This window comes from Mastigoproctus giganteus, chromosome 9 (genome assembly GCF_048544385.1).
Source record: "Mastigoproctus giganteus isolate SK-2022 chromosome 9, ASM4854438v1, whole genome shotgun sequence".
NCBI lineage: Eukaryota > Metazoa > Arthropoda > Arachnida > Uropygi > Thelyphonidae > Mastigoproctus > Mastigoproctus giganteus.
This window is the reverse complement of record NC_143583.1, coordinates 137,005,855-137,027,531: the sequence shown is the minus strand read 5'-3', so window position 1 is coordinate 137,027,531 and position 21,677 is coordinate 137,005,855. Positions and strand designations below refer to the sequence as shown.

Genomic DNA, 21,677 nt, shown 5'->3' with positions numbered 1-21,677 from the left:
GAAGATGAAAATCCGAACCACGTGGTGAAGTTAAACTTTGTATTTTAATTCGCTTTACTAGTCTTGCAGTGTATCACTGCTCTGAATCAAAATGTTTGAGAAACATAACGGGATATTGAAGACGTGTCGAAGAAAAATTTTGAAAGGTGTCGCCACTTTCGAAATCTTCATTCTCCTAAAAAGTAATAAAGAGCTTTATCACGTCGTTTAGCTCATACTTGTTTGCAAAATTTGTTAGATATTAACTTCCACATTCAAAACACACCCAAAAAAAGCTTCAAGTCATCATGATTTGTATTATGACTTCCTTATTTATGATATCAAATATTAATGGCGCAAATTTTAGCAACCTTGATATATTTTTTTTCACGCATGTGCAGATTGAAATTACCCATAACCTCCGAATCGTGTCACTCTTTGATTGATGTTAATGGATGGTTCCTGCTATGTCGCTCAGTAGACGTTTGCTATTACACTGAAAGGAGTACTTTGAAGCGAAATACAGTACAGATCACTAGCGCTGCGTATTCACGTAAGTTCAGTCGAAGTATTCTTACCCTACGTATTACAATCGGTGATCAATTAATTCCCTTTTAGTAATTTTCTATTGCTCTTTACTTTTAATTACTCTTTTGATATCGTCCGCTCCACGATGTCTATTTATTCACTATGGTCACATTGCATTCTCAACTTCTTATGGACTTGTTCAAGAGTCTGCATCTTGAAATTATGTTATTATGCCACAAGCCTGGTTATCCTTCAACTACGAATGTCAGTACACATTGACGCTGGTTGGGCTATTAGTACAAGTATCTCCATGTTAAGGGCTTTAAGGAACTATAAATTCTTGGTGTCTGGAGGCAGCTTCCCAAATGCGAACAAGTCTGGTAGAGGTGGCATAGTATTTGGGGTCAGGCGCCACCGGTGGTTTCCCACATCTGCGCCGTATGTACTCTGTGATGAAATGCAGAACTACTGCAAAAGCAAGGGGAAAGTGTAGTGTCTGGTTTATGTAGTATAGTGTTTTGTTCAGAAAATCGACCTCAGAACACACGCAATTTACAGATAATATACACGGAGCAATGTGGCCTTAGTCGCTGATGCTCCTAAAACCATACTACTACAACTTCTCAGTTATATTTATACATACTTAAGTGAACAGTGCAATGCCTTTACAACTATTTAAAAATATATAGTGTCACAAGAATACGTTAATATTCGTTACAATTTAAACGTAAGTTTGGTAAACATAACAGGACAGTAAGAAGATTAACAGAAGCTAAATGAAAAGGGCTAAAACGTAATTATTTGCTAAACACCTTCTAAATGAATTCAAAATTTAACCTTCATTTAGAGCCAAAGCTGATCAAAAAATTAATTATCGGACAAAGTGGTTATTGGAAAGTAATTATTAGATATTAAGTTAGATAAAAGTCCAACATTTATTTATCTAACTAAAGAGCAATGTATAAATGATTTTCTCACGAATGCTGTCACATGGCATAATTTAAGTTTCAGAAAGAAAAGGTTTCTCTACTTTTTCAAGAAGGAAAATGGGCGATGAACAATTCTTAATGATTCAAGAGAAACGAAAGTCAGTCTTTGACAAATAAAATATTCTTCGTTATTTCTTTGACTTAAATATCAGGAAAAGGGAAAATAAAAATGTTGTGCCAGGGGTGTTCAGAGAGTAAAGTAAAAAAAAAAAAAACCTGCCTTAGTGCCGTGAAGGGTTTGTAAAGTTAGCGTACCTGCGTGTACGTTACATGTTTGTTTGTTATTTGGTTTTTAGGAGCATTAGCAACTAAGGCCATATTGCTCCGGGGATATGCGGTGGTCATTCCCTGACCTTTCCGCATCCTCCATATTTGGTGGTGACGGGCTCGAACCCCGGTTTAATCAAGAAGCGTGTGCTACGCACTGCTGCTCCTTTCCACCTGGCTACGGAGGGGCCTTGAACCTTACAGTAAAGATCATATTTATATATTAACGTATAAACGATCGTCGCAGAAAGCAAATAACCAGAAAACGTAACAGTCGGTAGAGTATTCCACATCAGTAATTAAATATGGCAGCGATTACAACATGGTCAAACAAGATGTTAAAACTCATTCGGTTTATTAGCACCAAATGCTGAAGTGTGAATATTCCTACATTCCTTTTCATTGTATAGAACCTTATTCATATCCGCAATGCTCTTGAGTCTTATTTCGCTGCCCCTACCTGGTTACCACATTCTGAAATTTATAAAAATGACGCATTTCAGAATGGATCAGATAGACGCATCTCCCTAGAGAAGATTTGACCATCCGTTATCTCCTTCTAGAAGATTCGACCATTTATTATCTCCTTCTTAGGATTCGACCATTTATTATCTCTCTGAAGAGGATTCAGCCTAATACAATGAAACAAAAGCTTGCTGTTGTTGGAAAAATTAAATTTTTCAAACGCCTATCTGTATGCTTCAAAATTTACAGATACACGCAAAGATATCATTTCGGTTACTTTCTACAAGGCAAACTATTTCTTTTCGATTTTTATAATTTTACGTAATAAAGTTAATGCTCTAGGTATTCGCTCTTTAATAATTTGCATGTCTCACTCAAGTTAACTCGTCACAATTATCTTTTTCATTTTAAATTTTCTACGTACTAATTTCTCTTTTTAAAGGTTTCCTACACTCTTAAATTATGTATTTTCCTTTTTTTCGCCTTTACTGTTTGTGTTTTATTTATATTCACAATATTTGTGCATTGAGTTTTTATTATGACTTGCTGTTTATGTCCAATTAATTTTCACGATTACCTGAATATTTTGCTAATAGTTATGACATTCTTTTGATATTTCCCTGTATATTTTATGTTCTATTTTATCATGTGTTTTATTAGTAATACCTTCGTGATTGTGTGAAGTTAATAATATAGAAATAAAATAGACCAGAACTTCTACGAAAATGATCTTGCTCTATGACCACAAAAATACAAAATGCAGATCCAATAGTGGTCTAAGTTGTATTCTGCAGCGTCCACTGCACAGTGTAAACTAGCCCCCCTCCCCCGCGATTCAGAAACATTACTTCTTGAGTTATTGTAAGGAAGAAATTTGTCTCCTACCAAGATAGGCATAAGTATATCCGTGCGCATTGCTCAGTTGTTCCGGAAATTATCCACCAAAATCAACACTCGAATAACTTAATATTTTGATACGCTTTAAAATAAAAAGAAAATACGCTCTGTATATGATTGTAACATCATTAATTTGAATTATTTTTCCTAATCATGAAGATTGTTCTAGTGAAAGAGAATGGCGAAAGAGAATCAAATGAATTCATCAAATTAACTGAACTCAACAGTTCCTGATATTAATTTCCATTTTTACCTTAAATTAAATCTCACGACTCAAGGGCAAAAGGGTGATGCTCCATCGCCATCCCCTTTGATTTTTCATATGAATATGCAAGGGGATTTCTGATTTTGTTCAAGAACGTGACATCATTTTACACGAGGAACTAATGTTAATTACAAATGAATTTAGGGAATAAGCTCATGGTGACTTTAAAGGATGGTAACATAAAAGCAGTATGAAATGGTGCCGAACCAAATGGTTTGACGGTTGCTTCTGCTTGTAAAAGCGACCGCCGAACTAACTTCTTTGCTTAAAATGTTTTAAAAAGTTGAAATTTGAAACCACCTGACCAGTAAATCAAATTGAAATCCGAAAGAGTAAGCTGTGTTTAATTATTACTCATAGAACTGACTGTCCTCAGCATAAAAGTAATATTATTCCTATAAAAGATCTCGTTAACACTAAATTTTGGTACTATTTGTATCATGACCACTTCATGTATTCATTTTTAAAATAATTATTTCAGTATCTCTCAAATCCTTTAACTTTCCTAGGTAGCAACCTTTCTCTGAAGTACGGGTGGACTACAGATTTTTTCGAACGGTGCCACTTAATTGACAAAAAGATGGCGTCAAATGTTAAAAAGCCATTGTATAAAACGGTCAATGGCGTCATCATTCCAAAATCTTTCTCTACAGATGTGTTTAAAACAGCACTGGAATATAGACCAAAATCTACTGATATTATCATCATCATTTATCCGAAATGTGGAACTACGTGGGTACAAAACATCGTCGTGAACATTCTTCGAAAGGGAGTGCCCATTACCAGTTATAAAGAATACTTTAGTTCCAGTATTTTCATCGACCTCTTAGGAGCAGAAATTGTGGAGAAGGCTGTTGCGCCTAGAGTAATTAAAACCCATCTTCCTTTTGACAAAATGAAATTTTCTTCGGGAGCCAAATACATTTACGCTTCTAGAGATCCTAAAGACTGTTGTGTGTCCTTCTACCATCACACCGTAATGTTTCCTAATTATGATTTTTCTGACGGCCTCTTTGATGATTTCTTTGAATTGTTCTTAAGAGGAGAGGTGGAATTCAACGATTATTACGATCACCTTCTTTCTTGGTACCCTCATCGAAACGATGCCAGTGTCTTCTCCACCACATTTGAATCTCTAAAAGCTGATCCAGTCATGTCGATTATGAATATGGCACAGTTTCTTGGCCATGAATACAAGGACACACTAGAACGTGATCCTAACGCTTTACAGAATGTTCTTCAATATACTAGCTTTGATTACATGAAAGGTTTCATTAACGATGCCATTCGTCACGTATATATCGATTCTCCTGATGATATCTTGGCTGATCCTAATGCACTAGAAGGAAGAAAGCATCAAGCAGCATTTGGAAAATCACTCGACTTACCCCGTCCTAAGGAGATTAATCTTGTAAGAAAGGGAAAAGTTGGAGATTGGAGAAATTATTTATCTTCGGAACAGGCCAACAGAATGCGTAATCGATTTCTAGAAAAGACCCAGGGAACTGAACTGCCAGTGTTGCTGAAAGAATACATCAACTTTTAAGTTTGTCGAAAGAAAACGAAAATTACCTTTTGTCTTATTAAAAAAAAATAAGAAAAATAACAGGTTGCAATACAATGAGCTGCTTACAAATCATGGCTACGAAGTTCCAGTAATAACTTCGTAAGTTAAAATTCAACTTGCCAATTATTTGCTTTTGTCCTCTTTAAAATATTTGCCTTCGGTAGCTCCACATCAAGCCAATTCTCTTCTACCTCGAGATCTAAAATGTCTGACTCCTTTCCATTTCTAAGTGCCAGAGTTCTTTGAAAAGGGTACTTTTTGGGCCTTTTCAAGAAGTATAAGGGCGAATATTGAAGGTACTAAAATCTATATGAGATTTACAGTATTGTTTCCACTACGGCAAAGAGATCAGCTTCTTGTAGAGCTGCTTAGAGGAATTATTTTGAAGGGAACAAAAACAAGTAATTGGTAAGTTAAATTTTAATTTACTTATGAAACCGTTTTTGGAACCAACATTTCCTTATAGTATAATTAAATATTGTATTATTGGAATAAATCTCCCCATGAGAATATCTGTGAATAAAATTACTCAAAGGCTAAGAGATGATGTACACACACCGATCATTTAATTCGCGAAATAGTAGTGCCACTGTACAACCACTCAAGTTTCGGCGAATTGGAGTAGATGGATGGAGGGTGTATGTCCAAGAATGTGGTGACACAATTGTAAGTTCTCACACGTTGCCTAGAAGTTGAAAAGTGGCCTTAAGTTAAGATGCTGTAAGTGTAAACCGTTTTGTGGGAATTTCTGGATCATAATGATTGATCCAAATCTCACACCAGTTGACGTGGAGCGTTATAACCCAGTGGGTTTTGCTTCACAAAAAGAATAAAACCAAACCAAATCTCGTCGCCACTCACTATGCTGCTGTGACATTCTTTACCGCGTCTCTGAAATCGTGTTGCATTTCTGTACACTTTCACACTATTTTGTTTGTGATCGGGTGTCAAATGGTGTGGAATACAGCGAGTACTATTTCGCGACATTTTAAGGTATTCTTTAACAATCTCATGTACGCTGCAGTATAAGATTGCCATTCTGCTGCTGATTAGCATACGGAGTGATTCTTCTTTCTTCGTCCAGAATATTCTGGTCCTTTGCAATGTTTTCTGGAGTGGTGGAAGTCCTCAGTAGTCAACCACAGATTCTCGACCTTCTTTAGTGTGCCTGTATCACTGGAAAATTGCAGTTTTCTTCGAACACTTGTTTCCGCATACTTATATTTCTCTCACAGTCTCTATAGTGCTCATACCACATCGAACACAAGAGCGAATAACGAAACGTCGCTCAATCTGCTTCCTTCCATTATGCAGCTAACAAAACAGTTCACCCTAAGATAAAGTGACCAGATCCTTAGTATTCCAATGCGGGACATTGAGGGGAAGAATTTGTGGGGGGGAGAAAAAGTGTTGAGATCCGCTAATATTCATAAAATCGGACAAATGCTAACTTATCGTGATTTTCTCTTGCAGAGAAGCTGTCTTCATTTTGAATTTAAAACGATGTTTTGAATTTAGACCAAATAAAAATAGGATAATAAATATAATGTATAGGATATTAAGAAATATTAAAATTTTGAAATATATATTTTAAGTCAGGAAAGGTACCCCTCGTGTTACGCTACATGACGAACAGCCTGAAGGACATGAACTGAGAAAAATGGTTGTTATTAGAAGGAAAAAAGAAACTTATTAGAGGGATCATGTTTTAATCGACTTTAATTTTTGTTTAGTGAAAAAAAAAGGTTAGGTTTTTTTTCTGTGAAATAATACTAATAATAAAAATACATACTTCTTTTAACAATAAAAACAAGAGAAATTAAATAATATAAATTAAATAATATAATTAAATATTTTTCCGTTGATTGAATTTTTCTTAATAATTCTTCATTACTTTGTAGTAATTCTTTCAACATTTCTGGAGTCAATTGTTATTTTTTATTTATTTATTTTTTTGACGTCCACAGCTTATTTACTACCGAAAAAACTTTCTGTTGTACCATTTGCTCCCGGCAAACATATTGCAAATGATTTGCATTATGGAAGTTTATGGAAGTTACATGTCCAATCCGGGACAGTTTGCAATGCGGGGCAAACGACTGAAATCTGGGACGTTTGGCCACTGTACTCTAAGAGTAAGTAAATTAAGATTCCCAGCAATTATCAGACATGTCAGAACTTGCATTCTTAAACACTCTCCCGCCATCTACCGGCTCGCCGAAATTTCAGCAGTGGTACGATGGCGCAGCCATTTCACGAATATAAATAATCAGCCTATATATATACAGTATATATAAATAAAACTTTTCTTTAAAAATGTTTGGTGCTTATTCAATTGTTCACATTACATTCGAAGTCCTATCATTTATTTTTCTTAAATTCATTTAAGAATAAATTGCCCGGAAATTCATTTGAATAGCTTTTAAAGCCCGTTTTCCTTCTCAACATCCTCTAATCAAAAAGCCCGCGCTGTAGGAGGATTGTTTTGATATTCTCACATGCCAAGTATAATATTCTCACATAACAAAAATAAATAAATAATTAAAATAACATCCAAAGTCCACTGGTTAAGTAGAAGACTAGTGGATGCCACGATCCCGTACCTAGGGAACCCAACCCCAGGCACCAGAAAAATCCCACCTCGAGTGAAGGAAAAGAGGTCAGGAAAAAAGAAAATCCAGCACCCACAGACAGTAATGAAATCCTTGGGTGCCAGCAAAAAAAAAAGTAATAAATATGTATAATAATATAAATTAAAATACGAATAGGATAGAAAAAAAATAATAATTTTAAATATATATATATATATATATATATATATATATATATATATATATATAAATAAAATAAATAAATAATAAAAAAATAAAGAAAATTTTGAGAAAAAAAACTTAATTAAATAAAATAAACAAAATAATAAATAAATATATTAAATTAAATAAAATAAAAATAAATTAGTAATCCCGTACCACAGGAGGCCCAAATCCTGGGTACCAGCAAAAGAATTCGCCTCGTGAGGTCTCAATTTCTGTCCCTTTAGGAGCTGTTGTTGTTTTGTTTTTAGGAGCATTAGCAACTAAAGCCATATATGTTGGCTGCTCTATCTCCTGCTTCCTCTTCAATTGTCGAAAAGCTGGAAAATACACTTATGCCATCTACAACAAACTCTTAAACTTCCGACCACTACTTTACGTGAATGTTAACTGTACAACAGACTGTTTGCAGTTATCTAGAAATGTATCTAAACTTCAAACAATGGAGAAGAGTTAAAAAAAAAAAAAAAACTTATGATGAAACTTGACTAGGCTCTTGGATTCTATTGAAACAAATACTTACGTATTCTGCGCACCTATCACGGTTATCAAAATTATAAAATAGACCTACTTATGACAGGACGTACTAGATAGAATACTTGCTATGATATTTTTCTTTTCCCAGAAAAACTGATTTCAAACCAGAACGACTGTACGAGAGGACTCGCCTGACTGGACTGCCTAATTGGACTTTACTGGCTGCACTTACCTGAAATACGAACTTGCCTTCTCCTTCCATGGATCCGAGTTTTATTTTCTGTTTCTCCACAGCTCCTAAAGCGCGCCTCCGTAGCCAGGTGGGCAGGAGCAGCAGTGCGTAGCACACACTTCTTGAATAGACCGGGGTTCGAGCTCGTGATCAACGAATACGGAGGATGCGGAAAGGTCAAGGAATGACGACCGCATATCCCCGGAGCAATATGGCCTTAGTTGCTAATGCTCCTAAAAACCAGATAACAAACAGCTTACCTCGCCTACCCACGTGCGGCGGCCCTACTCACAGGTCGGGTTTCAATTCCAGTGTCAGGATGCTTTTCGTCATTATTTTGTAGAGTCAAATCGGCTGTTGTAGTCACATCTGTTGTCGCTATTGATATCCTGTCTTTGCCCGAGGGGGAAGGGTCAATTTGGTTGGGTATTTTACCCTTATCGCTCTCAGTTTCCATCAGAAGGGGTAAGGTCACAGTTTCAAGAACAGGAAAGCTGACAAAGAAAACTACTTAGGTCAACACAGCGTGTGTCCACTTCAAACACTAAAACGGCGACCTACACATCAGATTGATAGCAGTCGAGGAATTAAAAGATACCTCGGGGGAGGAGGAGGATGGCCAGAGCAACTAGACCTTGAACTAGGCCTCTTGTGTCACGTGGCAATTTATTACTTTACTTATTCGTTATAGGAAAGTAATACTGTATTCTAATTAACCTTTACCTAGTGACAACTTCCATGTGGCCTGGACATCTTCATATTCAGCTCTTTGTTAGAAGTCCTGTGATACTGATTTCTATGCATTAAGGAGAAAGATACTGTGAAGGAAAAATGCGGAGCGTAAAAATGTGTAGCCGCACACAGTCCACCTACCTAACTCTCGTTCTTGCAAAATGTATTGTATATATATAACTGTCGGAGGGTGGTACCCAGACACACACGTCTATATCCACCTATAATTTTGTATCCACGTAGTACTACTACAAATAGGCCTACAGTATAATTAAGTGTAATGTGTAAAGTGTTGTTTATGTTGTTAGTAACAGGTCACTCTGCCACCAGGGAGCAGACACCACATAGGTATCGGCTGCCTGGTGTCCGTCCCTGGCACGTGGAAGCAGACTTGGTTCTAATATTCTGTCTGTGATTATTGCACTAAAAACCTCGCACCCACCAGAGATAGTACGATACTAGAGGGTGTCCACATTCCCACTCCCAGGCTGCCCACACCTGGAAGCACAAAAAAAAAAAAAAAAAAAAACAGACACCAGAGATACACAAAACTGGCAGATGCTGTAATCCCGCTCCCGATCTACTCTGATCAGAAGCCAGCAAAATAAAAAATAAAATTTTAAAATAATAATAATAATAAAATAATTTTTAAATAATAATAATAAAATAAAATAAATTTTAAAAAAATAAAATAAATAAATAATAAAGCAATTAAAAATAATAAAATAAATAACCCCCACCCCAAAAAAAGTGTACAGCTAAATTAGTAACGTTAGCATTAGTTAGCAATCTGGAAGCAATCTCCTTTTACTAAAGACTCTTCTACAATATTCTTGAAAAACAATGAACAGCCAAACATACTCAGAGCCCCTACTGTCTTCCAACTGCAGATTTATCAGTGCCTCCCGGAATTCATCGTATAACGGGCAGTCATATAAAATATGATCCCAAGTTTCACACCTACTGCAAACACAAAATGGATGATCCTCTAGGCCAAATTGGAACAGCTTACTTCTTCGAGACCCGTGCCCAGTAATCAAGTACGAGGCCTCCATAGAAGCATAGAACCATTTATTTAATTTATTATTGCAATTAAATCCCACATTCAGAATAAATAGATAAGTTGTTCTCCCAGTCAGGCTGCAGTCCCATTGAGGTTTGCCAAATTTCATTCAATTTCTGAGTAATAAGTTTTTTCTCCTGTTTAATTCCAACAGTCAGGTCATTTGTAATGCCTATAAAAAATATCTGCTTTCCTTTACGCAAAACATAATTGAAAGCGCTGTATAACACTACCAAAACCAACGGAAAAGTTCCTGCAATTACTTGCAGAGCATTTTTCAACACTGTTTTACATACCTTCAATACTGTCAGTAACAGGATTCTTTGAATGGAAAGTATCTTCTGTTTGAATTTCACCTTACCTATGTTGGGATACCAAATTGATGCTACATATACTACTATTGGAAGGAATACGGCCTTATAATACAGATTTAGTAGTTTGCCTAACCCCCCCCCCGCCAACTGTTGTTGTTGGAGGTTTTACGGCGCAACGGCAGCTAAAGGCCATTACGATAAACCTCCAATCTTTCCTAGTTATCCTTACAATAGAGGCTGTATCATTTTAAATCTTATTTCTTAAATGTTCTAAATTGGGTGTAAATAACAATTTATCATCCAGGATTACACCTAAATACTTAACCTGTGAGACAAGGGGTATCTGTTTGTTATTTGCATGCAGACGAGGTGGCCGATTATAATCTAATTTTCCCCGTAGCAATATCATAACTGTTTTACTCGGGGAAATTTTCAACTTATTTAAAGATGCCCACTTCTCGAGATCATTTACTATTAATTGTAGTCTGCCCTCTATCTCAGATCGAGATTTGCCTGGCACACACAGAACCAAATCGTCTGCATATGACAAAAAGAAAAATCCTTTTGGAGCCATTGGTTTAAGACTAAGTTCCAAAATATGGGTCCAAAGACTGACCCTTGCGAGCAGCTCCTATTAACATCATGACTGTAAGTAAGATGCTGTGATCTGACAAACTTCTTAAGGAGGAAAGGACACTTTGATACCACACAGTATCAAATACCCCTTCGAAATCAACGAATAAAGCATTATATATTTTTAGCAGAATTCTGCCTGTAACTAACCAAGTAATTTATAGCGTCCTCTGTAGAACGTTTCTTTTTAAAACCGTATTGATAATCAAAATTCAACTGTCTATCACTAAACAACTTTTCCAGCCTTAATAAAATCAGCCTCTCAAAATCTATGCATTAAGGAGAAAGATACACACACTGTGAATGATAAATGCGGAGCGTAAAAATGTGTGGCCGCACACTGTCCACCTACCTAACTCTGATTCTTGCAAATGCAAAGCCAACTCAATATATAGTCGCTCCCAGGGCCGCTCAAGGGAATATCGTGTCACTAGGCCACATTGACTGATGGCCCCCTCCGGCCGGTGTGAAGATTTTAATTTTTTAGAATGATTGATTTTACCAATTTGCGCCAAGGTTTGGGGAAATTGGCTCCCCATAAACCTTGGAATCCCTAGACCAGTGCCTATGTCGCCTTACCCCAAAGTCGGCCCTGGTTACTCCTATCTCATATATGCACACTGGCCAAAAAAAAAATGCGAAACTTTATATTAAGACAATCACAGACGGAAAAAATTCAAATAAATACGAATAAATGCAAATAGATGCAAATAAAACTGTGACCTGGGTTACGACATGTTGCATCGTTTAGTATACAAACAGTTTGACTACAGTAATCTGAAGCCAGAATGGCGAAAACACGTAATCCACCAGACTTTGAAAAAAGGTCTTATCGTGGGTGCACGTTTACAAGCAGTCACGATTCAAAAAGCTAAAGACAACTGGTTTCACAAAAGTTTTTAATGATTGGAACGCAAACAGTTCTTCCACATCTCAAAGGGGTAAATGTGGCAGAAAAACAATATTTCAAGAGCGAAGCCGTCTTATGGAAAATATGACATCGAGTGCGCGGCACATAACATCTGAATTCAAGAAGTCCGGAAATTGGGTATTGGCAGTTGCTTGCCTATTCGAAAGCCACTTGTTTCAGAGAGAAACAGAAAAATGCGCTTTCAGTGGTGCCGAGAATATCGTAATTGGACAGTGGAACAATGGAAGAAAGTCATATGGTCAGAAGAATCACGATACACTTTGTTTTGCACTGATGGTAGGCAAAGAGTGCGGCAAGAACCTCACAAAGCGATAGACCTTGCTTGTCTTGTTAAGGCAACTCAAGAACCTGGAGGTGGTATCATGGTATGGGGAATGTTTTGTTGGCACGGACTTGTTCCATTGATACGGGTGAAAGGTCGAATGTTATCGAAGGAGTACTTGAATCTTGTATCAGATCGACTGCACCCTGCATTTTTGCAGTTTTATCCCAAAGGTTTATTCCGACAACACTTTAAGGATGACAGTGCAACAGACATCGTGCAAGAATTGTTCAGAGAATATGACACGGATTTCCACCATCTTCCGTGGCCTCACATTCACTCGATCTTAATCCTATTGAGAATGTGGGATATGATAGAGAGAGCTATTCGGAAATGAAGTCTCCTTCTGTCAACTTTGTCGCAGTTAAGCGATATTTTGTTGGAAGAAAGGTTACAATTAGACCAAAACTCATTAAAACTCCTTAAAGAATCCGTGTCGTGCCGCACATTAGAAACAAAGGCGATTTGATGCTGAATAAAATGCTGATCGTATTTTTCTTTTGACCAGTGTGTATATATTCAGCCTTGACTTTCGCCGCCGTTTTTGAGCATGCTCCAATATTTATACAACAAGTCATAGTTCGTGAGTGTTTACCTCTTAAATCAGGGGCTCTCATCTGGTGAGCATGGGCTTGGCACACCCAGGGTCCTGAGCCGGATATCATCATTCTTCTCTTTCTTGGTGATTCCCTTCCACTTCTCTCTCTCTCTCTCTCTCTCTCTCTCTCTCTCTCTCTCTCTCTCTCTCTCTCTCTCTCTCTCTCTCTCTCTCAGGGTAACTCAAATTTTTTTTTTGGCTGGTACAGCACAAGCCTCAGGCTTCCTTGTGCCATATGGCTAATAATAATAATAACAATAATAATCTAACAATCTGTTGATAACCATTAATTGTTGATCCTGGCAGACATACCCTGTTTCCGGTCCACCTGTCCTAACTAAAATAATGTTACTCGTTTCTCTGACAACGGAGAAACCTCACTGGGAGAAAAAATTTTACTTTTTTTTTTTTTCATTGGGAGCAAAAAATTCCCACCGAAACTGAATCGCCTTGAACGAGAGCAGTGTGCACTCAACTGTTCTGTTCTAGGGACTAATTCGAAGCGCTTCATCTGGCAGATCACTAAATACTCGAATCGTTGATGAGTCCCCATTTCTATTTTTCTAAATTACAGGCACCCGTTTCTTCGGTGACTCAAATTCTTCTAGCATTGAAGCAAGTTTTAACTTGAGATCGGTTGTACACTCTTAACTGTAGGAATCAAGAACAGAATCGTCAATTGAGCTAGGTTTATCTACTAGACCGGCTTTGCATACATCACGGCTACATAAAGCATTGAACTCAAAAAACATTCGAAAATCGCCCGAGGCCATTACCATCTGAGTCATGATGATGGCCTCGGACAAAGTATTTGAAATGGATCTTGCAGCAACCATTATTAAGGTAAGAATTAAACTAACAAAATAATACCAAATGAACTTTATCAAATAATACCAAATGAACAAATTTAAATTAATCGAATAGTACAATAATTAAATAGTTAACAAAACTTTATATAGTATTGAATTTAAAAAATAATAATAATTTACAAAACACTGAAAAGAACATAACTTCTCAGAATTAGCTTTAGAAGATATAAGAATTAAACATACGAAATATTACAGAAAATAACTTTACAAAATGTATTTAATTTTATAAATTGCATTTATTAAATTCACAAGTTATTTAAACAAATTAAGGAAAACAAACATTTGTCTACCAAATTTGTTTTTCCTTAACCTAATTTTTTTCTTAAACGAGTTAGAAAGATTTGGTTAAATGTTTAACTAGTAACCTAATCTTCCTTTTATCCGCTGGATCCATTTATAACAAAATTTCTTTAATTCATATATAACAAAATTGCAGATTTTCTTGTAAATGCTTCATAAGATTCTTTTTCACTATATTTACCCTATAAAAAATTAAAACCGAAAACAGATTCTAGCATTTAGTACAATAACTTCCTTAAATGTAAATCCTCAGAATAAATATCAACCTATACATTAATTAAATATGAAGAATAAATATCCTTTTAACGGATGACTAAAGGTCTACTTGAGTGAAAACGAAGAGCAAACCTCTGAAGTAAAAGAATTCTTAATTCACCTCAAGTTCATAATTCATCTGGTTCTCAAGCTTGCTCATTTCTTGGTATGATTCTGCAAGAAAGACTTCGATGAATTGAATATTTTGCGTATTTTTTTTAAAATCTTTTTCTTTCCTAACTTAATTTTAATTTTCAGTTCTAAGTTCTAACTTTCTATTATCCCCTATTTATGCTAATTTATATGGTAGAAATTAAATAAAAACTTTCGAAATTATATAATATATGATAAATCATTTGTTTTTTTTCTTTAACAGATATTGTAGTTAAACAGAAGAGGCGAATTGTCATAATGACTTTAGACCTCGGAAGAATTCCACGAAAGCCACTCTACAAAAATGTTGATGGAATTACCGTTGCAAAGTTTTTCTCTCCAGAAACAGTCCGATTTGCTATTAAATACAAACCTTGCGAGGATGATGTTTTTCTTGTTACATATCCAAAATGTGGCACCACATGGACACAAATGATTTTGATTAATATTTTTCTAAAAGGAAAACCTTTGGACTCCCCCTCCGAGTTCTTCCACTTTTTTCCTTTCTTCGATATAATTGGGAAAGATGCTTTGCAAACCAGTATTAAACCGAGATTTCTGAAAACGCACCTACCTTTCAATAAAACCACTTACTCATCGCAGGCAAGATATATTTATGTCACCCGTGATCCAAAGGATTGCTGCGTATCCTTCTATCGCCATACAACAATGATTCCCTTGTACAACTTTATGGACGGAACATTTGATGATTTCTTCGAGTTATTCATAACAGGGCAAGTCGACTATGGTAACTATTTTGACCATCTTCTTTCTTGGTACGAACATCGTAATGATCCTAACGTCTTTTTCACTACATACGAAGCAATGAAAGAAGATACACCAGGATCAGTGATGAAATTTGCTCGTTTCCTAGGACGTGAATACAGTGATCATCTAGAACAAGATTCAACCGCTCTCCAAAACGTGCTAAAATATAGTTCATTAGAGTACATGAAAGGATTGATTAATCCAGCTATTGAAAAGCTATACTTAGGATCTCCGGATGAACAACTTGCTGATCCTACTCTTCCTGCAGGAAGAAGGTACATATTAGAGTTCTCTAAAACCTTACGCATCTCATCACCCAATGAAATGCAGTTTGTAGGGAAGGGAATGATGGGAAGCTGGAAGGAATACTTTTCACCTCAGCAAGTTGAGAGATTAAATAAAAAATTTATTGAAAAGACAGAAGGCACTGAATTACCTCGAATATTGAAAAACTACGTTTGAAAAGCGAGCATTTCAAATATTTTTGTTCAAATTGAAGAGGACTGTGATATAAAGAGAGAGAGGGAATAGTATTTGTTATGTTTTTAACAAACTATTTTATAAAGATGTTTTTTTAGATTTTGTTCGCATGTATTTTCAGATTTTCTTTAAAGTTCCTTAATTTTATTTACATGTTTTGCTTAAAAAAAAAATGTATATAAATACATAGAACATACGAAAAATTTTTTTACTAAAAGCTTTATGAGAAATACCATCGGGTTTTCAGTCTTAAGAAAAGTATAAAACCATGTTAAGAGACTGTATTCTTTACTCAGGCTTTAAAATAGTAAAAAAAAAAAAAAAAAAAAAAAAATCGGAAACCGGTCCGCTATCCTAGACGATTTTTTTTTTTTCACTTGCCTATCGCTCCTCTTAATTTGTATTTTACTTTTACTTCTCCAATTCCAGGCTTACATATTTTACATATTTGTTTTCATAATTGCTGTGCACAGGCATTTTCTGGACCGCAACCCCATGAACGCTGACTTCCTACTACATATTGAAATAAATAAAATTAATAATTGCCATCACAGATTATGTGTTCTTGCAAGGAATTCTAACCACCGTAAGGTATCGAAACGAAATCCTTAATCAATAAGATAATTGGAACAATCATAAAGGAAAGAACACAACAGCACAAAAGATTCCAGCAGAGAATTAAAAATATTTTAAAATACTTATACATGTATTTGATTTATATTTATTGAAAAACGTACATTATTTCTAATTGTATTTACACTAGCGTTCAAAATTAAGGAACAAATACAAAAACGCAAATATATTTTTAAATACAAGTGAAAATGGAACCAAATATCTGTAATTCCTAAAATAAAACAATCACTGCATGCCTGCTAAAAAAAAAAAAATTTTTCACACAACCTGTTACAAATGTAAACTTGGTAAAATAGTCTATTTATGAAATCTCTGTAATTTCGCTCATCGTACGTCCTATCGAGTTCAAGATAGCTATCATCGTAAATGTCTCAAGTTACCATCCAGATGAGGCAGAAATAACAATAGAAAAAGTATTAATTAGGCCAAATGATGCAAGGTTCTGCTTTGAACCTTGACAGGGTGTCTATTTTAACTATCTGAGGGGAAACTTATTCCATGACCAACATTTTACTGGAAGATGAACTTTATGAGATCTAATCTTCTTTTGCGTCCGAAAATTTTATAGTTGTGTCCGCTGTTCTTGTTTCACTTACCAGTTATCCCACATTCATTCTGCTTATTCCTTTAAGGACATTAAACGCCCTGATCAGGTCGCCATTGAAGTTATCTGAAGTCCGTTTCTTCCAGTAAATTAACTTCAGGTACTTCATAGGAACAATCCTTAGCGCTCCAGTTTTTTTGATGAGGCATCCAGACCTAAAAATTATATTTTTATAGGTTTATGCGCTAGGACAGCAGAACAATTAATATTGTCCTGCTGTCCTCGCGGGTAGTAAGTGGAAATAATCATCGTCCTCCCCACACCGGGTGAAAAATATCCTGGTTTGAATTTTGCACTATGTGGCTTAGTTGGTCTGTCTCAGGCGAAGGTTGCATGGTTTTTCTTAGCAAACAGGCAAATCGACTATGAAACACACGCAATCTACAGACACAACGTACTGTCGAACATAGCCTTAGCTGCTTTGGAGCTTAACACACCTACTCACTCATTCTCTCTGCTAGCAAAGAGGTCCTATTGATAATTAATATTATGCCTGAGCATTTCTGGCGACCCTGCTTGCGCTGCAAGGAAATCGTCATATCTATTTGTTTTATAAATCTCTTAATCTTTCTCCTCCTGGACTACATTTAATTCCGTGTATTTCGTTTCCCCAAATACAAAACTTTACACTTATCAGGATTAAAACTCATGTTGCCATTTTCATCCTATGCGCAACTGATTGTTTTATATGAATTAGATCAGTTGCACTGATGGTAAATAATCTACGTCCATAACAGCCTGGTCTCCATTATTTACCATTCTACCTATCTTCAAATCATGAACAAACTTTGACAGTTTACCTATAGTATATATTTCATCAGTATCATTGAGGAAAATCAGAAACATGAAGGAATCGCAGCACTGAACTGTAAAGGACCATGCTCCTTACATAAGTTACTGCGAAGAATGTTACTCTCTACTGCCCTTTATATTCTCGTTTATATTCCGGTACGACCACCAGGTCAGAAGATTTTACAACAAATCACGAATACAATCGTCAATCGTATTTATCAGTCACACAGGATTGAACCACGATCCTTGGCTACGTCAGGCTTCCTCCTCAGTTAACTCTGTATCACTTAAAGTTTTCCTATAATTCCAGCACCCTGCAATTTCTAATGGTAAGCTGTCATGGGGACCGAATCAAATGATTTACTAAAATATAGGTATGCATTACTCCGTAGCCGAGTGGTCAGGAGCGAGAGTGCAGTAACACACGCTCTTTGAGTTAGAACGGGGTTCAAACTCCTGACTGCTAAATACGGTCGATCTACAAACCCGCACTGGAACAGCATGGTAGATTATGGTCCATTCCTTCAGCATGAATTGTTGAGGAGGCTTCCATCCTGCAGTGGGTATGACTGCAGTTTACCTTTTTTTTTTTTTTTTTTTTTTTACCGAAATTGTTTCCTGGATTTAAATTTCATTATAGTAACTAACCGAGTTTTCCAGGTAAGACTTTCCCTTCACAAACCTGTGCTGAGATCCGTTTAAGAATTTATTCCTATTAAGATGTTTCCGCATTGCATCGTTAATCACTGATATCACTATCTTTTCCACTACAGAAGTAAAATGGAAAAGTCATTGGTCTGTTACAATATGTAAATTGAGTAACCAAGTGGTAGCGTGTATTTAAGTGCATAGTAACTAAGACAATGAGACATTAAAGCATCTTGTCTCTAATAATGTGTATCATTTTGGGCAGTTTGCTTGTTTGCTGGAGGAATCCTAGTTTCCAGGACGTAGACTACGCAACCCCCGCTCAAGAATGGCTAACATAAATAATAATAATAAATAATAATAACATAAATAATAATAATAATAAAGAAAAAAAAATGATGGAAGATTCTGTCTAGATAGGATTCGAGCCCAGGTCTTTTCCACTTGATACGGAGGGACGGCATAACTAAACAGTCTAAACGCCACTAACGCTGAACACGATACAGCGACGATACAGAGATCTCATAAGCAGTCTGTTTATGAGATCTTTATGAAAATCTCTTTAAATAGCCTTCTGAATGATTCATTGAGGTGAAGAACAATATGGAGGCAGGACAAACTCAAACCGAAGTGGCTGCATGTAACCCGGAGTGTCGTAAGCAAACTGTGGAGTCAGTTCCAAAACCAAATTCTCGACGCTCTTTCATCTAGAGGGAAGAAGTCCGTATTCGATCCAACTAAAATAGCGAAAAAGAGACACTTTTGCGGTGATATTTGAATTATGTGGTGTAAAATCACTCTTAATAGCCATATAAATCATTTTTCCCTCGAGAAACACTCACTTGTGAAGGTAGCAGCTTGAAATCCTTTACCCATATATTTTGACATTTTGCAGAAGCAATTGGTTTTTAAATAGAAAAAAAAAAAAAAAAATGCACGTATTTTCAGAGCACTCCCAGTGAACTATTACTTTAGATAATAGCCTACATGAAATGATCAACCTGACCCCAAAACTTCACTTCAATATACTGTAGCATGACCGAAATGCTAGGGTTGGCAGTCACAAAGCTTCCTCCCATATGGTTACTGAGCATGAGTCAACTTTTACACAAGAATAAGAATAAATACCTCCAGCGCTCTCTCTCTCTCTCCCTCCCCCCTCACTACAGCTGATCATTAGATGACATTGTCAAGTAGTCAAGCGTACTAACAAAAAGGGGGGAAAATTGGATTTAAACTGACAATATGAGAGGTGTCAAACAGAAATGTATCTAAAATATTTTAGTAAAAGAACTTAAAAAGTTCGAAGCCTGTGAAACAAATAACCACATCTGATTTTAATGGATGTAAATACAGCATTCTTAGTAGGCGTAACTAGGGCTTACAATACCGGGATCCCGGTCATTTTTTTCCGGTATTGAAATACCGGTATTGAAACAAAAAAAATAATAATTGTTTATAGTTTAATCACATAAAGGTTATAAAATCACATTTATGTGATTATGACGTCGTTATCTCTACTAGCAAATGTTCGATAAATCATCGATAGGACACCATGCAACATTGCAACCTGTCCACAATTCTCGGACTACTTCATGTCTGACCGTATCGTAACTCCCAAGTCCCGTTCCTCCACTACTGACTTTAGTTAAACTCCACCAAGTGTAAAAGTTATTTTGGTGTTGCTGTTCCCCAGGTGTAAGACCTTGCATTTTGCTGAATTAAAGCATAGCTGCCACTTTTCGGCGATCATTAACTGCTCTACTGATCTTTACATCATCTGCAAGTTTAGACCTCACGCCCTTCATCCCTTCATAGATGTCATTTAAGATAATCAAAAACAACAGTGGTCCCAATACTGACCCTTGGGGAACCCCACTACTTACATTAACCCAATCTCAGAAATAACCATCTTGCTATCCATCTAAGGATTTTCCCTATGATTCCAGCCTGCTCCAACTTATAATAACTACTCATGTGGGACTGAGTCAAATGCTTTGCTGAAATCCAAATAAACAATGTCGAAATTACTCCCTAAATCCAGCTCACGAGTGACCTGTCAAAATGGCTAACCAGATTTGTTAAACATGATTTTCCTTTTACAAAACCATGCTGTGTATCCTAGAGAATTCCATTTCCATCTAAATGATCCTGAATTCCACCGTTGATCATTGCCTTCATGATTTTCCTTATTACTGAAGTTAGACTGGCCGTTCGGTAATTTCCCGTTACACTGCAAGAAACGCCTTTATGTTCCAATTTACACCAATCCAACGGAATCTCTCCCGAGTCCAGTGATGCTCTCATAATTAGCCTTAATGGTTTAATGCACTCGCTTGCCGCCTCCTTTAAGATTATAGGGTATATGCCATCAACTACAGGAGCCTTACTCGCCTGTAGGCGCGAAAATTCTCATTAAATAATCATTTGAAATTTCAACATCATTAATTACATTTTTTTCAACTTCACTTCCATAATATCTCATTGACACAAAGGGGTTTTTTTATGTAAATATCGATGCAAAGTAACTGTTGAGTTCATCTGCAACTTCAGCTATGTTATCTAATACTGTCCCACGTCCATTACATAAGGGTCCAATCTGATTTGTCCTTCTGTTCTTTGTATTTACATATGTGAAGAATTCCTTGACTGCACTCTTTGCTCTCTTCTTTATTCCTTATCCCCACTCTTTGCTCCCTTCTAGACTCAGTAAAGATACTATAGTGAAAATTATACTTCGCTTAATAAAACGTCTTTCTCCTTCAGAAAATGATGAACATAATTCAACCATGGAAGACCAACATGGAACAGAACATCAGTGTTCCACAAATTCTTTCCAAAATAAGAAATTGCCTGACTACAATGAGATTTTAAAAGATTAGTATTAGTACTAGGATTAGTATTAGCTTTTGACTCATTCCCACATGAACGGTTGCTTTATAAGCTGGAACAGGTTGGAATCACTGGGAAAATCCTTAGATAGATAGATAGCAGGATGGCTTCAGGGCAGGAGGCAGAGGGTTGTGATAAATGACTATTCCTCAGATTGGGTTGACGTAAGAAGTGGGGTTCCCCAAGGATCGGTATTAGGACCACTGTTGTT

The 21,677-nt window shown here is 36.2% G+C and overlaps 2 protein-coding genes across 2 annotated transcripts; both read left to right on the top strand.

Moving 5' to 3' along the window:
- Positions 1-435: 435 nt before the first annotated feature.
- Positions 436-15,879, top strand: LOC150080766 (sulfotransferase ssu-1-like). The gene is made up of 2 exons (XM_090380813.1): positions 436-532; positions 14,873-15,879. The coding sequence occupies exon 2, from the start codon at positions 14,908-14,910 to the stop codon at positions 15,877-15,879; it is 972 nt and encodes a 323-aa protein (XP_090236939.1). The 5' UTR covers positions 436-532; positions 14,873-14,907.
- LOC150080767 (sulfotransferase ssu-1-like) lies at positions 3,971-4,936 on the top strand. The gene has a single exon (XM_090380814.1). The coding sequence runs from the start codon at positions 3,971-3,973 to the stop codon at positions 4,934-4,936; it is 966 nt and encodes a 321-aa protein (XP_090236940.1).
- Positions 15,880-21,677: the final 5,798 nt, after the last annotated feature.